The sequence below is a fragment of the Brassica rapa genome, chromosome A01, assembly GCF_000309985.2.
Source record: "Brassica rapa cultivar Chiifu-401-42 chromosome A01, CAAS_Brap_v3.01, whole genome shotgun sequence".
Lineage (NCBI taxonomy): Eukaryota > Viridiplantae > Streptophyta > Magnoliopsida > Brassicales > Brassicaceae > Brassica > Brassica rapa.
Window position 1 is genome coordinate 9,005,010 of NC_024795.2, and position 17,412 is coordinate 9,022,421.

Genomic DNA, 17,412 nt, shown 5'->3' on the forward strand with positions numbered 1-17,412 from the left:
CCATTATTTAATAAAATTGTATATGTAAACAAAATTATTTTCAAAATATTTGTTTCTTTATTTAACGGGAAAAAATAATTAATTTATTTTAAAAATAAGTAATACCATGACATTATAAATAAATTGAAAACTAATGACAGAATCCTAATAAAAATTATGCTTTAATAGTATAGATGTGGTTCGAGATGGTATAAATAGACGTGAATCATAAATTGACGAGAATCATATATGTAATATTTTCATAATTTTATAATATTGTACATAATATGTTAGCCTTATTAAAAAATTCCAACAGTTTATTAAAGACATGAAATATAAATATAAATTATAGTACTCATTTTAAGTTAAGTACAAAAATCTAACGTTTTAAATAACATGTATTTCTGAAAATTTTAAAAATATTTTTAGATAGATATTTAATTACTATAATTTATGGGAGTCAACTAATAATACTATACTAATAACTCTTTCGTGTTCAAAAAAACAAAAAAAAAAACAAAAAAAAAAACTCTTTCTTCAACTATTCTGCAGTGGCCGCGAGAATTTCAAAATTTGAAAAAGACCAAAAAAAAAAACTTGTGTAAAATTCTCCATTCCAATCCGTTCAGTTACCCGTCGTGGTGACCATGTATAAGAGAGACGATTACGTTCGAAATAAACCCGACGGTGTCTTTTCCAGATGGCAGGTACTCACGGCTTTTGCTCCGCCTCTCTTCGAATTTTATTTAAAGATTTCATTTTTAACGACTACCACCGTTTCTTTCTTAGATCTCCGATGATTCTTTGCAATTTCATTTGTGCTTCTGTGTTTTTTCCTTCCAGGGTTTTGCCCGATCCATGCTTCTCCCCAAACCCTTTTCAGAAACTGCTGAATTACGGAGGACTGTAGCGGACTACTCCTTAATCTCTCGTGGTTTAGCTCCAAAGGTCACACCTTTATCTTTTTTCATCACATTTCAACTTGTGTTCTTGTTGGATATTATCAGTTAACTAGATATGCTTTAAGTCCCTATCATCAAGCTAATCTCTTTCTCTTACCGAACACAGATTCTGACAGGAGCCAAGGGTAATAGGGAAGATTTGAGAGTGGGAAAAGACTTTGTAGGTAGTAGATACAGAGTCCAAGAATCTATCCAAGGTCTTGGTGTAGCTGTCAACATTCATGACGCAGATGACATTTCTCATGGTCAAACCGAAAGCATTAGAACTCGGCTAAGGTCTTACGGCAGACCTGTTCCCTTGCTTAAGAAACTTGGAGACAATGCGTCTCAAACGATTACTCAGAAGAAAATTGGCAGCAGAAGCAAAGACAAGAAGCATGGTTTTGAAGAAGGGAGAGATGTCAGCTGTGTTGAACCTGAGGAGAATAATAATACTAATAGTGTTCATGATGATATTGTTGATGGGTCTGATTCTGCTTCTGTTTGTGGAGTCTTACAAGAAGATGGTACTACTTGCTTGACAGCTCCAGTCACAGGAAGGAAGAGATGCACAGAGCATAAAGGGCAGAGAATCACATGTGCTCCTCCTGTTAAAAAACCACCGTGTGAAGAAGAGACCGAGGAGATCTGTGGAGTGATTTTACCTGAGATGGTACGTTGCAGAAGCAAACCTGTTTCAGGGAGAAAACGATGCGAGGATCACAAGGGAATGCGAGTCAACGCCTTCTTCTTTTTGCTCAACCCAACAGACCGTGATAAAATCCTCAAAGAGGATAAGTCCAAACCCGAGACACGCACAAGCTCGATGAACCAAGAGGAACCGGGTGAGAGTCATTCATGTGAAGCTACAACGAAGAATGGTTTGCCTTGTACAAGAAGCGCTCCTAAGGGAACCAGAAGATGTTGGCAGCACAAAGATGAAGCTTTAGACCACAAATCATCTGAAAATGTTAAGTCAACAACAGTAGTCTGCGGCGTAAAGCTGTACACTGGATCGGTCTGCGAGAAACCTCCAGTAAAAGGACGGAAGAGATGCCAAGAGCACAAGGGGATGAGAATCACATCTTGAATAAGCAAGCATTGTAAGCACCTAACAGACGTGTATGAGTTACACATAATAACTAAGTAGGTACCAAGTTATAAATAAGAAGCATCTTCTTTGTTATTCATCATTACATCGAGTCTCTCTTAGTTTCCATAAAGGCTATAAAACAAATTACATATTTACATTATATGATTCATATCGTTTTCAAATGGAATTTTAACACTGATTAGGAGGAACATAGCTTCAATTTTCCTCCATGAAAAAAAAAATGGAATGTACACTTCCAACTAATAATAATCTGTGGTTACTAAACACCACAAAGAATCAGATCATGGATGATGATCTTAGAATCAGCTTAAAGTGTTTCTTTTCCGTGTGGTCCTATCTTCTGCCTCTGTTTCCTCTCGTGAAGGGACTCTCAAGTGCAGCTTCATAACATCATATACCGTGAATCCAATTGCCACTGACGGTACAACCTAGAGAAACAGTTTGTTATGTTAATAATCAGTCCATTGTCTTAAACAAAGACAGATCGGTGAAACTAACTCTCAGTCAAACCTTAAGGTAATTGATGCTAAGCCCCGAGAAGAGCTGCTTCCAACCTTCTTCTCTAGCAATCTTGACCAGCGTCTGCATTGTCCCTCTTCGTACCGTTTCTTCCTTTGCCGCTGCGTAGAGTCTCTCAACCTGCATTTGTCTCCTGACAACATCGAGAGGGTACGTTAACGTCTGACCAAGCAATCCAGCGACCGATCCACAAACGAGTTTCAAGGAAATGTCCTTTTTATGCTCTGCAGGGACGTGGCGTTTCATCTCCTCGTAGAAGTAGAACTTCAAACCAGCGTAAGGGAAGATCCCATACATAGAAGGAGCTAAAACACAAGACAACCAAAGAAAACATCAAATCTTTCTTGACTCTTAAAGAGAGTTTGGAGAAGATGTTAGTGAGTCCTAAGACATATGTACCTACACCACGATATAGGCCACGGAATCCAGATTCTCTGTATGTCCTCGAGAAACAATCGGTGATTCCTCTGTACACGATTTGTTCCATGGGGATAGTAACAGCTTTGGCTTGTGCTTTTGCTGAACCAACAACCTGCACTGCTAAGTTCTCCATGAGCCTACTTATGTTTTTTTTTTCTTAACTCGAGGCGAGACGTCAACATACCTGATAAGCTAGCTTTGTCCGAACAAGGTCAAGAGGGTAAGTGAAGAGAACGGCAGTGCCACCAGCGAATGATCCAGCTACAAGATCAAGCAACGGTCCACGAGTAGTTTCAGGGAAACCGAAGATGATCCATCTCCTGTATTCTTCATAGGCCATGTAATGAAGAGCAGCGTAGGGAACTATCCGAGCAACACTTGCACCATTCCCACTGTAAAAAATCAAGAAAACGAAGTTAAAATAATCTTGAATGAGCCCTCAGATAAATCTACTCAAGACAGCGTGCGTACATACCGATAGAAACCCATTAAACCTTCAGTTTTGCCAATCTTGTTGATGGATCCCACGAGTCCTATGCGCTTAAACTCGTCCCTTCTTGTCTGAGAAACATCAATTACAATGATTGAAGAAACCCACCAGCTAAGCGATTCAATCCGAGTTGGTGATCTAACGACGAGTCGATTCAAGTTGGATGGAATCATTTATACCTGGAAAAGAATCTTGATTCGTTCGAGTGGAGCTACGGCGGTTTTAGCTATACCGCCGGTGACGCCGCCGGCAATAAGCTCCTTAGCGAAGACGGGCATGGAATCAAGAATCCCGTTCTTCTCTTCGCTCTCAGCCATCGAAAATAGGTGGAGAGAGAAACGAAAAGATGATGATGTTAAATGGATCTTCTTCTTCTACTTCCTCTCCCTCAAAGAATCTTTGAAGAGTTGAAGTTGAAGGGAGAAGGAGAAGAAGAAGAAGAAGAAGAACTGTTCTTTCTTAATTCCTCAATCTCACCTTCTCCGGCAAGTTAATGCAAATATTATTCTCCCTTAATTAAATTATTATTCTCCGTTATTTTTATTATTCGTTTCAACTTTTTTTTTCATTTTTTTATAATCAATAAAAGAGTCGAACATGTTTTAAAGTACGTTGTTTGCTGATGTCGGGTTGTCCGAAAATGAGAGAAACAGGGCTTGGACTATTTCTAGCCCATTAGTCAGCCTACTAAGAAGTGGACAATATGGACTTTGTTTACAGATGCTACTTTGGGAGAGTCTTATCCATATAATTCCAAAGGGCTTTCGAGGTTTATTATGTCCAGGAAAGATCAAACCCACTCGCACAGTATGGCTAGCCAGTGTACACTCAGGGGGTTCAATTGACCCATGTCAATTTTTGCAAAAAAAAAAAAAATTTACTTGTATTTCTAAAGAAAAATCTGATGAATGTAACCTATTGACCCTTGCAAAATACATTTGTTATCATATTGACCCCTCTAAAATATAATCCTGCCTCCACCAGGGATGGCTTCTATATATATATAGCTCAAAGTAATTCATCTTTGTAAGTTATAACACATATATATTTTGGATCTATGCTCCGGGCGAATATAGGTAGAGGACTAAAGATGCAAAAGGGCACCCACTTTTTTCTTTCTAAAAAAGGTTTTGTACAGAATTTTAACTTTTGTCATAATTTTAATCAAAACACAGTTGTACACCCATTGAAAATTTTATTATGCCCTCTTAATTCCGTACATTTGTGATGTTGTCCTTCTAATTTGTATATGTACTAATATATGCATCCAATAATAATATGTTCTAGATTCTCCCCTGTCTATGCTCCTTATATCACTCTGACCTATATATATAGAAGCCATACTGTTATTTCATTGAGAGAGAGAGACCTCCATGAACGTAGTCCCCTAAGTAGATGGGGTTTGAAAACCGGTTCTGCTTCAATTTTCTTTATTATGTATAGATTGTTGTTGTTTGAGTCCAGTGTATATGAAGAAGTATACGTAAAACCTATAACCTGCAACCTTGTGTGTAAAAAAAAGCTCCAAGACAAATGTTTGTTAAAGTATCATTACTGTAAAGATCCGAAGTTATCAGTCAATAAATCAGAAAAAGCAACTTGAACATTAATAACTACGTTGCACACTTGCACGCGTAGCAACAATTTAATCAATCACATTTGCTTTATTTGCCTGTGTATATAACGGACGTTTAGACCTAATTGAGAAACTGGAGTTGCTCTCTTGATTGAAACCGGACAGTAATATATCGTAGGTGTTTAGTTTACTTCTTTCGTTATCATATTACTGGAATTCACATAAAACAAACGTTATCTATGAATGTAAATGCCACAAATTAAAATCATGGTTGAAAAACATTTAACCGATTATTTGACTATTTATACTATCAGAATGTCTATTTGGTTATTTTATCATTTGTGAAGGTTAATATCAGCAGAATTAACCATTTTTAAATGGTCATCTAAATAAGTAGATTATACATTTACATGTGTATTAGTGCGCATATGAATCGGACAGACTGTCGTATTATCTCTTCTTACATTTGTTTATTTAAGTTTTTGTTTTTCTTCTTTTATATTTTATTATATTTTGTGCATGAGAATCTGTGTCAAGTGGAAGCTATTAGCTATGTTGGTTCATAATTCATTTTCTACATTTGCAAAAGTGAAACTTCATGATATATACGTACATATCTTGATGCCCATTCACGCATTATTCGACAATGATTGAAGATCCTAAAAACGGTACTAGCTAGTTAACTAGTTCAGTATGCGATATTAAACTTACAACTTGCATACTCCATGTGTGTTTTTAATTCTCGAGGCACTTTGTGTTCTTGATCATATTTACAACTAATGTCACAATTATTATACAGCCATTCATATTTAAAAAATACACCCATTTCTGCTGAAAAAATTAATGATGTCCCCATATATACAAATGCATTCTTTCACAAGTTCCAAGACCGTATGAGTATAATAATTGTAGTCAATTGCTCCACAGCTTGGGCTGATAATGCAAGTGTGAATCATCAAATTTATGTTGGAACCACGATAATTAAGAAGCATCTAATTAATTAAGGAAATTTATATCTTAGTCCGGACTATGAAAATCTAGTCGCTAATTATGTTTATAGCACTTAATCACTATACCATTATAGTTTTTTCTTACCAATATAAAATTAAACATATAGACTTTAACGTAATCTGAACGTCATATGCATGATTTCCAATTACAATCCAGTATTGTCACTAGACTTGTCAAAGTGGAAGAATTCTGCAAATGCGCTTCCAGCCACTACAATGTAGATGTAAAAAGTAGTTTGTAATTCGGAAAAGAAGATCCGGTTGCAAACACATTGTACAAAGCATGTTTAACTTTTGTCCATGATATTTTTATCAGTGAAATGATATATATATATATATATATATATATATATATATATATATATATATATATATATATACTACATGTAACATATAGATAGCAATTTAATTACGTACATTAATCTATTACATGGTTTTTTATTTTTGTGAATCATTATTTTAAAATAATATGAAAATATATTGAATCTATAATTAGTGACACAAAAGAACAGAAGTTTTTTTGGACTAAGCTGTTTTGGGCTAAGTTATTATGATATAAATAACAATTCTAAGATACAGCGACACCAAAATTGATATTGGTAACCATTCTCGAGGGTATTGGTGAGATAAAAAAACTTTAACCAAAAAAAAAAAAAAAATATATATATATATATATATATATATATATATATATATTGGTGAGATATAAAATGCATACCAATAAATTGCAATACTATCCATTAATATTTTTGAATAGTGTATTCTTCCCGCTATTTTTATCTGTTTGATTGATTATTTATCAGAGCACCAGGAGAGCGGTATATTTTTCCAATAACACAAAAAGGGTTAGCACTTAAATCCATAGTTTCAGAAGATTAAACTCTAAACTACCTATATTAATTAGCGGAAAAAGGTAAGGAACTAATATCAAGAATCTTATCTCATTGTCATGGCCATATAAGTATGAACTGGACCTTATCCTTATGGCGTGATCAGCGTGTGAATGCACAGAAATTTGGCCGGATAAACATTTTAAATTCATGAATTTGTATTTATTTAAAAGATTGTTGAATTTTTCATTAACTGCTCATGGAATAAAAATAAATTACGAAGTTACAATAGTGTGGCTAAAATTTTCAACGAAGAAAAGGCAAGTATTGATGACTTCACATGGATATGAATAATAATAATAATATAGAAAAAATAGATATTCATTCTGTTTCATAAAAAGTGTCATTTAGACATTTTTCACACATTAAAAAATTAATTAAAATACATTGATGTTTTCATTAATTTCATCTATTCAACCAATAGCATTTTAGATAAATAAATTTATTTATAAAATTAATGCATTTTATAATTAATATTGAGTTAAAAATAAGTATAAATTACATTGGAAGTATCAAACGACATTTTTTATGTAACAAGAAGAAATGCTAAAATAACAATTAATATAAAACAGAATGAGTATCTAATATGTTCAAATACTTGCTGCATAAGTAATTTTTGTTTCTGCTTTACCATCTACTAATAAATAAAATTATAAAAGGTACATTTTCCTGTTATATGCTGAAATGTATATGTGCTTTGTTTCATCTGAAGAGTCTTGAGTTTTTCACTAGACACGATCATGTATACTCACATGATGAGTTTCAATCTTCAAAAAGATGTTGGTTCCAAATTCTTATTTTTAATAAAAAAATTATTCTATTAAAATGCAAGATAACAAAAGTATATTATATCCCTATTTATCTTTATTTTTGGGTAAACTATCCCTAGTTATCTTGCATTGTAATAGAATGAATTCCTATTTGATTTTAAATGAAATATTTCCTAATTATAAGAAATATTAACTATTACAGAAATATCCATTCGAATTTGATGATTGAGTTATGAATTAAAGAAGGAAAAAAGTAAATAATTGTTTTTGTTGTATAACACTGGCAGCAGTGGAGAACTTGTGTTGTATAGTACAGCAACGTGTTCGTACAAACACGTTTGGAATATTCATAGCATGTCATAACGCGTTTCTTAATATTATACTATTCTTTTCTCTCTCTGAAATCAACTAATAGGGAAATTTTAAAATATAATAATACGTTTTAACACTATAAAACTAGCTTGATTTATTTAGCAACTCGTTTACATTTTATGTATTTCTTATGACACTAGTGTGTATTTGGACGATATCTTCCACATTGTTCAAAACAAAATTGAATTACAAAATTTCAACCTGTCAAAAGAATTAATACAAATTAAACTAAGAGAAACAATAAATTATTCAATTTCCATCAAATGGAAGATCTTTACAGAGAATGCATGAATATATGATTGTGATGGCCTAAAAATTAGAGACTGATGTATCAAAGTTCCAAAATAATACTCTCTATGTTTTATAATAGATAAAATTTTGGTCATTTACAGGCATGTTAAGAAAATGTATTTTCTAAACAAAAAAAATCAATGAAATATAATTTAAAATTAATTTATTTAATTATAAACAAAAATAATAAAAATATAATTGGCTACACCATAAAAAAAAACAATTGGCTACATAGTCTTTGATAAAATTAAAGTTACATATATATATATATATATAAACATCAGATAAAATAAAAATAATTACCTAAAACATCATTTATATTGAAACGGAAAAATACATTTTAATGCAAAATGCAAACATTCGGTTATTTCACAACGCCGAATATGAAAATGAGCTTTGTAATCAATTCATTTCCATATTACCCTGACTGAGAGGCGTTTTAATGATAAAATATATAACGGGATTATAAGCTATGGTGGAATCAGAAGATACGACCTACCAACTGAAGATGTTAAGTTAATTCATTTCTGACAAGTGACAAGAAGAATGAAACATATGTCCTCGTGGAGTCTTCTCATTGGCCATGGGATACTGCAGAAGATACGACTTTACACAATATCGTTTATTAAATTATACTTCCTGACAGCAAATCATTAGGTATTAGGATCATCATCCTTTGTTCTAGCATCATTTTGAATTTAGCTCTTATTCTACAATTAACACATGTTCAAAATTTCTCATACTTTTTTTTTTCTTAAGCTCATTTTATTTCATTTACTGGTTATATATGATTGGTGTGGATGCAGTTGAACGTAGTGGGCATCCACTAACAGAGCTCTTCGGTAGAGTGGGGGTCAGTTGACCCCAAAAAAGAAATTTCACTTGGTACTTTAGTTATTTGTTAAGAACTAGGTTAATTTTTTTCTAGTTGAACCTCATATCTCAAGTTCACTTTAACCCACTTAGCAATATCTATATTATTAAAATTGAAATAATTTTTGATACTGTTTGGAAACATAAATAACATTATAAATAAGAAGTATTTGGAAACATAGACATCAATATTTTTAGTATTTTCTTTTATTTACATATTTAGTCATTGTATTTATAATAAATTAAGTATTTCCTTTTTTGTATTTTTTACAGATTATGCCACTGCATTTAAAATCAATTTAAATTAATTAATTACAGTTCCAAAACTTATCTAAATAAATCGATATTCATATATTGACCATTGTTAATATTGTATGAATATTAATTAAATCGCCTTTATTAAAGGGATATAACTTTTTTAGTATGGTCAATTTAGTTAATATTCGTACAATATTAATAATGGGTAATGAAAACAAATTAATTTTTTTTAGTATGTTGTTTCATTTTAAAATAAATTAACAAAGAAACAACAAGTGAATATATGAATAGTATAGTTATATCAAAGTATATCAAGTTATAATTTTTTAATATAATATTATGTACAAATAAAAAAATTATTATCAAACATCTATATTATAAAATAATATATTTTACTCTATATGTAAATTACAAAACATAAAAAAATATACATGAGACTTTTTTACAAAACCAGCGGTTTATGAGTTTACGTTGAACATAAGTTAAGTCAAACATCCGCGCGGAGGTGCGGATCAAATTCTACTTACATAATTATATTTATAAATAACCCCTATAAGAAGTGATCATGCGAGCTCTGCCACCGTGGACAACCCCTACAAAAACCTAGTAATGACAAGTTATTCAACATATATATCCTGGCCATTTTATTACATGTTCGGAAATCTTTTCGAAGGCAGATTCCTCTCCAACCATGTGAAGTTGATTCATTATTTACCTAGATGAGTGCTTGTCAGAAGACATCTTGATTTTAACATAATTCTCCAGCTCAGTTTAGCAAGAAAAGATCATTACAAATTTTAGATTTTTCGAGAACCTAATCCTTCATCTCTTGGTGGGTTTTCCCATAAGATTTAGCATATACTGCATTATTTTCATTTGTATTCCACCAGAATTTAGTTAAGAGTTAAAATAAATGGTTTCTTTCTGCAGAATGATAACAGCAATTTGAAACATGTCATGACATGAGAATATAAATATACAATAGCTACATAATTTTTTTTTCATTAATTTTGATTTAGAGTAATTATATTTAAAATAATGTACCAAACTGATGTAAACCATATCTAAACCCTTTAATCTCTATTGTACGCTCGCAATGTTTATAACTAATTAAATTGTACTGAAAAAAAATTGTACTGAAGTTTAACTTTAGATTAATTTCCTATAATTTAAATAAGATAGTTTCAAACTCAAAATAGTTGTATGTATATATATATATATAAAGCAGCAGCACCAGTACACATATATTAAGTGTATGCTTCGATTATTAAAGCTCATAGAGCACATCTTTTGTGATAACAAAAACATTTGAAAATTTTCTGTTTTTACGTTTAAAAATTATAATGATCAACCATGATTTTATTTGTGGTGGGGGAACTTTAATTTAATCAACAGAAATTGATATGCGCATCCGTGCTGATATTATCTTTTACATTTTTATACATTGATATTTATTTTTATTAATTAGTGTTATATATTTTAGATGAGTCGTAATATGACTAATTGTATTCAAAACACCTGGACCGAATTGGATAATATAGTTATTTTACAAATATCCGAACCCGTTTCAGATACATTTGTTTTAGATAATTTTAGGTTCCTATATATCAGAATCGAATTCACCCAAACCCAGAAGGACTCCAACTCAAAACCCACACATAAATTTATAATATTCAAACGGGGCCTAAATTCAAAACAAACAAAAAAATGATACCCGAAAAGAACTACACGTACCTAAATGGATAGTCAATGTTCATGCCTAACTGATTTTATAAACTAATAAAATGACTCTTTCTATGTGTTTGGCTAAATTAAGTGAAAGAAAAATATTTTTTATATAGTAGAATAATTCTATTTATGAAAAAATTAAGTGACAATAGATGTGATACATTTTTTATTATTTTGATTTAAGTTATTATTTTATTCACAAAAAATGTCTTGCAACTATGTTTTTGGCTACATAATTTTTCTCTGATCGAAAACTAAAATAAAATAAATTTATAGTAAAAAAAACTAAACCGAATGTTTAACCATATACAAAACCCAATTATTTTACATTTTTAATTTTATAATTAGCATAAAGTTAATGTTGATTAACTAATAAATAAAAATCAGCACTATTATTATTATGGTAATATAATTAATGATATGATGTATTGTTAAGTAATATAATTAATGAAATTGTTAAACCGAGGGAAATATGGAAAGAAAATTAATCAAAATTACTAAAATGACACTATACTTCTTTTCTATACTGCTATCTATGTTTTCAAACAATTCTCATTTATAATGCTATTCATGTTTCGAAACAATACCAAAATGTACTTCAATTTTAATAATATAGATTAATGATATTGTTAAATTGAGTGAAATATGAAAAGACAATTAATCAAAATTACTAACACTATATATTTGTTTTCTATACTATTATATATGTTTCCAAACAATTTTCATTTTTATTGCTATCCATGTTTCCAAACATAAGTAAAATTTACTTCAGTTTTAATGGCTTAGATTCGTAAGATGAGTCTTCAGTTCTTTTTTTAATTTTGGAAAAATGTTAAAATGCCTACTACAAATTTGTCTGTTTGAGTACATCATAATTTGAGTAGTTCAGAGAATTTGAACATGTTACAAATGCGTACTTTAGTGAACTCTACATATTAACGAGAAAAGGTTTACACCAACAGATGGTCATAACTAGAGAAGTAGATGATTTTGACCAAAAAAAGAGAAGCAGATGATATACTGATATTACGTGTATACGCACACCAAATAACCTAATGTGCACACTACCACAATCGAATGGTATGTCGATGTAGCACTTTAGGATCGAATCCACAGAGACCAAATCTTACACTTTATCTTTATGGGATCAGAATCAAGCTAAAACAATATGGGGTTTTAAGGTTTGTGGTAACGTAAAAAGCAAGTAACAGATTGGTTTTAAGTTTCAGATTAATGAGAAACCAACCTAGGGTTTACCGGGCGCTTACAATCATGAGCCAAACAATTATTCAAGTTTGATTAATGGACTAGTCTAGAACTAGGAACACAGTACTAGATCAACCCACTGTCGTGGTGTTTCACCTTTCAACGATCAGCCTCAATACCTAAGCTCTCGCTTGGATCAAGGCGTGATGATGAACATTAAGATCAAGTCCAATCTGTTCACAAAACACCCTAATATCTACTTTCGCTGATTGGGGATGCTATGCTCATTCATAACAGATCTAGCAACCTATTACACGGTTAATGAATAGGTTAAACCTAGGATCTAACAATAACTGGCCAGTTTAATGCAAGCAATAAGAGCAGTTATGAATGAAGACAATCAATGGATACTTATCTATATTTAGCTCACGATCTAACACCCTAACACCCTAGGCTAGCTAGATCGACTACTCAGACATGGACAAAGAAATCACAGAGATCAATTCTGAATAAAACTTCATGTAAATAAAAGAGATAGAAAGAGGGTTCAGGATAATCTTCTCTATGGTGAGAGAGATGGAGCCTTCTCCCTTTACAATCCAAAAGCACAAAAGTCTCCAATGGTTTTCTTCTGTCTAGAATAGCGTAGAATGATAAAGAGAAACAGAAAATATGATATATCAAAGCCACAGGCGGTTGGGAGAGAAAATATGGATAATTAGGGCAAATCCCGTAATGATTGTAGTTTCCTTAAAAATCTCTGCCGCTGGAACACTCACTCGGAACAGTCACTCGGGTTGCTCCGCTATCCGGAACAGTCATCAAGACTGTTCTGCGTGAAAACCACCAAATTGCATTGTTTTCTGCCTCTTTTGTTCCAGCTGGTCCATCTCCCATCCAATGCAACTCCAAACCTGTAATGACTCGAAAAGGACTAGAAAGACTCGATAAAGACTTGAAAACCAATTGAAAAGCATATATATAAGATGTATAAAACACCATATATCAATTCCCCCAGACTTAGATCCTTGTTTGTCCTCAAACAATGTCAAGTATCAAGAACAGGGAGAAAGGTTTGAAAGTGTGGGAACTCTCCTATTCTCAGCAACCAAACTTTAACCACGAATCTCTGAACCATACAAGCAGTAAAACTAGGACAACACACCCTTACCGGAACCCCACTGACTGCTGTTCAAAAATCGGCTCCATACTCTTCATCCCAAACCTGAAAAAGCAACACTATCGAGACAGAACTCCCTACATTCATTTAAGAGTAGCGTGAGCTTCTCATCACAGGCATCATTCAGGGTAGACGGTCTAGGTGTGGAACAGGCTATTTAATGGTGGAGTTAAGAGTGTTTAGGGGCTACCATTTCATTGAAGAGGATGCAGGATATCACACAAAATGGCAAGAGAGGATAGATCCATTGATGTCCACAGCCTCTACTCGTTTTTGCTCTATCTGGTGCGACTGTTCTGATGACGGAAAAAGCAACTGATTGTTCTGCTTTCCACTTTCCTCTACACACTCTTCAATACTTGGTACCAACTTCTTGATCGACCTTTCCAGTGGCTCCATGTTTCTTTTCTTTCTTCCCCTTCTCCATCACATTATTCTCGTTTTTTTTTTTTTTTTTTTTAAGACTAATATGGTGATGTGACGAAGAAGGAGGTAATACATGATCGTTCTGAGTGCCACTGGTGGTTCTGATTTCACGACCATTCTAGTTCTCCACCCCTGCTCTTGCGCAGTTCATTGGTTATGGAGCGGTTGCTCCCTTAATCTGCTTGTTTTCCTTTCTGACATAATTTCTGCAGCAGTAACGAGTAGGAGGCTGCGTTGATCATTTCCTCTCTGACCTTTTTGCACATATCTGCACATATGACACTGAAAAACAAATGCATGAAGGTGGAATAAAGGCTAAGGTGCAGGGTGGGAACTAACTAAAGATGAGCTAGCCATTCAGGATCAGCAAGATGGATAAAAAGGATAAGAAGTCCTGAGTGTGTTTTCGTTTCCCTGATCTAATGCCCATAACAAGAAGAATTTCAGTTAAGATTAGGTTCAAGTAAGGTGGAGTTAAGTCTACCCAGTGTAACCTGATCGGCTGAGAACTTCTGGAGAATCAAGTGAGATATGTCAGGGTGTTCCAGGTCCACATGTGTGTCTTTCGCTACTGCTAAGGTCACTGAATAAGATAACTAAAGCACGAGGTGGTCAGTGATCAACACAGAATAAGGTCCTAATTCCCACAAAGTTTTGACTGACTCAATAAAAAACGGACTCAAATTGACCCAAAAGAAAAACAAAAGAAAGAAACGAGTTAGTAAACGACGAAAACCCTCCCCCAGACTTACTTCACAACGTCCCTGGTGTGAAAATAAATCAGAGAGAAGGAGAAAACAAAAATAAATATTTTTTTTTTTTGGTCGAGATACTTACCTGAGTGGAGCAGGCGCTCCATGAAAATTCTGGGTGTTCTATCGTCAGATGATCGCCTGGAACAACCGCTCTTTTCAGGGGGTAGGTTGTTCCGTTTCTGCAACCCAGAATTTTTGAAGTATCTCGAATTTTTCTGCTTTTTGACCTGAAACTCAATAAACTAAAACGAAAAATAAGTAAACAAAAACAAAACCAAGTTATATTTACACTTACCAGTGGGTTGCCTCCCACCAAGCGCTTGGTTTAAGTCTCTAGCTTGACTTGGTGACTGGGATCAGTCGGGTTAGGCAGGAGGGCCTGTTCCAAAACAAGCTCCACAATCAGACATGTTCAGCTTCAAAACCCTGCTCAACAACCCTTTTACAGCAGCTTCCCCTTTCTCATTCAGCTCATGTGTGAGAATAGCTCTGACTTTAGAGAAAGGTTTAGAGGTACCCTTGCACTTTACCTCATACTCAATGGAATTCCCATCACACTTGAGAGGTATCAAAGTCATTGTAGGATCTCCCTTGACCCTTTTCTTCTGGACTTTCTGTTTCACCCTTGAATTCCCTCTGAATTTAGTAGGATCAGTGCTAGGATCTTCATCAAAGAACAGTCTGCTCTCACCCTTATCACTATGCTCCTTCTCTGGAACAACCTTCAGCTTTTCTACATCAAACACTGAGATGCAAGAGGCGTGTGATGAGGAAGATCTAGTGGGTACAGCCTTGTAGAAAATTTTCTTGTTGATGTTGGAGAAGCAGACTCTCTTGTTGGGCATATCGATGGTTGCTCCAACAGTAGCCATGAATGTTCTTCCAAATATCAAAGGCATCTCATGATCCTTGTTCATCTCAACAACTTGAAACTCAGCAGGAACAATGCATTCCCCTACTTGAACATGAAGGCTGCGGATGGTTCCATATGGGACTGCTCTGGAAGAGTTTGCAAAGGTCAGGATCAGCTGAGAACGCTCAACATCAGCAATACCCAAATCGTCTACAATAGCCTTTGAGATGAGATTCACACAAGAACCAGAGTCACAAAGAGCATCCTTGAAGGTTGTTCCTGCGATGGAACATGGGAATACAAACTTTCCAGGATCATCAACCTTAGGCAATACCTTCAATGCTGGTGTAGACAGTGCTTTGATATAGAGGACCTTGATCTCCTCTTGAGTCTCTCTACAGTGTTTAAAGAACTGGAGCAATGGACGAATCTGCAGAGCATCTTCGAATGCAAGTTCTTTAGGAAGCCTTCTCACCATCTTGTTAAAACCTATCAGCTGCAATTCACTAATGGGATCCATCAGATGTCTAGGTGGAATTGGATAGGGAACCTTGGGAACATAGACTCGAGATGGTGGAGTCTCAGCAGGTTCGCTAGGAGCAGTCACTCCAGAGCTAGCAGACTGCTCTGCTCTCTCTTCTGCGCCTGAAGCAGTCTCAGCAAACGGCTGCTCTATTGCATTACAGTGCTCAGTCCTAGGATTTTTATCAGTTCTTCCAAGAAGCGTCTCTTGTTGCCTCTTGACACTCTCAATTGTTTGAGCAAGCTGAACATCGATCTTTCTTATATGGATCGCAAGATTGTCATACTTGTTATTCAGCTCAGTGAACATGTTGCCCATCCTGGTGTCTATTTCCGTGGTTACCTGATTCAACGCCTTGGCCTGAACCTGCTGACCCTGCAACAGCTGTTGCATCATCATACCCAGACCCTTCAGCTCATCTGGTTGACTGTTCCCGGTAGCTGGAACAGCATGCGGATTACTCTGCGGTTGTCGCTGGTTCTGGTTCTGAATATGCCCGGCCGTAGGTTATTCCATGCTGAAAACGTGCCCTTGGTTGTTTTTCAGTAGCTGATCAACCTTGGCAGTCAGCTCATCTATTTTCTGGGCGTCAGAACTGTTTCCTTTCTTAGAGCAATCACTCTTCTCTTTCTTATTAGCTGAGCTAGCAGCCATGTTCTCAATCAGCTTAAACGCTCCAGCAGTGGTTTGAGTCATGAAGTCTCCATTGCTCGCAGAGTTTAGAGCATCTTGGTATTTCCAGTCCACTCCATCATAGAAAATATCCAGGAGATAATCATCATCAAATCCATGGTGAGGACATTCTCTGCGATAGTCATTGAAGCGCTCCCATGCGTCGTAGAAAGGCTCATCAGTGAGCTGTTTGAAGGAGGTGATCTTGTTCCTCAATGCAGATGTTCTCGCCTTAGAGTAGAAATAACTGAGGAACGCTGATCGGACCTGTTCTCATGAAGTGAGAGAGCCGGTAGGGAGATAGTTCAACCACCGTGCAGCTTTTCCATCAAGAGAGAATGGGAATAACATGCACCTGATGTAATCTGGTGGAACACCATTAGCGCGAGTGAAACTACAGATTTTTTCGAAGCTCTCAATATGCTCCATTGGAATTTCTGTAGAGAGACCAGAGAACATTTTTCTCTGTACTAGACCGATCAGAGCAGGCTTGATCTCGAAGTCCTGGTGCAGAGTGGAGGAACAATGGCAGAGCGCGTAGTAGAGATGTTATGCGGAAGGTTTCT

At 34.6% G+C, this 17,412-nt stretch overlaps 2 protein-coding genes and 1 non-coding gene across 3 annotated transcripts; 2 read left to right on the forward strand and 1 right to left on the reverse strand.

Moving 5' to 3' along the window:
* The first annotated feature begins 503 nt into the window (after positions 1 to 503).
* Positions 504 to 2,116, forward strand: LOC103868467 (protein EFFECTOR OF TRANSCRIPTION). Its single transcript, XM_009146560.3, has 3 exons — positions 504 to 686; positions 823 to 927; positions 1,048 to 2,116. Exons 1-3 carry the CDS (start codon positions 627 to 629, stop codon positions 2,008 to 2,010), a joined length of 1,128 nt encoding a protein of 375 aa, XP_009144808.2. The 5' UTR covers positions 504 to 626; the 3' UTR covers positions 2,011 to 2,116.
* On the reverse strand, positions 2,084 to 4,846 carry LOC103865929 (mitochondrial carrier protein CoAc2). The gene is made up of 6 exons (XM_009143801.3): positions 3,643 to 4,846; positions 3,449 to 3,534; positions 3,158 to 3,365; positions 2,953 to 3,085; positions 2,545 to 2,858; positions 2,084 to 2,462 (listed from the first exon to the last, which is right to left on the reverse strand). Exons 1-6 carry the CDS (start codon positions 3,778 to 3,780, stop codon positions 2,337 to 2,339), a joined length of 1,005 nt encoding a protein of 334 aa, XP_009142049.1. The 5' UTR covers positions 3,781 to 4,846; the 3' UTR covers positions 2,084 to 2,336.
* Positions 4,847 to 16,958: 12,112 nt separating this feature from the next.
* LOC117129085 lies at positions 16,959 to 17,065 on the forward strand. The gene has a single exon (XR_004452656.1). It is a non-coding gene; the product is annotated as a small nucleolar RNA R71 (small nucleolar RNA).
* The last annotated feature ends 347 nt before the right edge of the window (positions 17,066 to 17,412 follow it).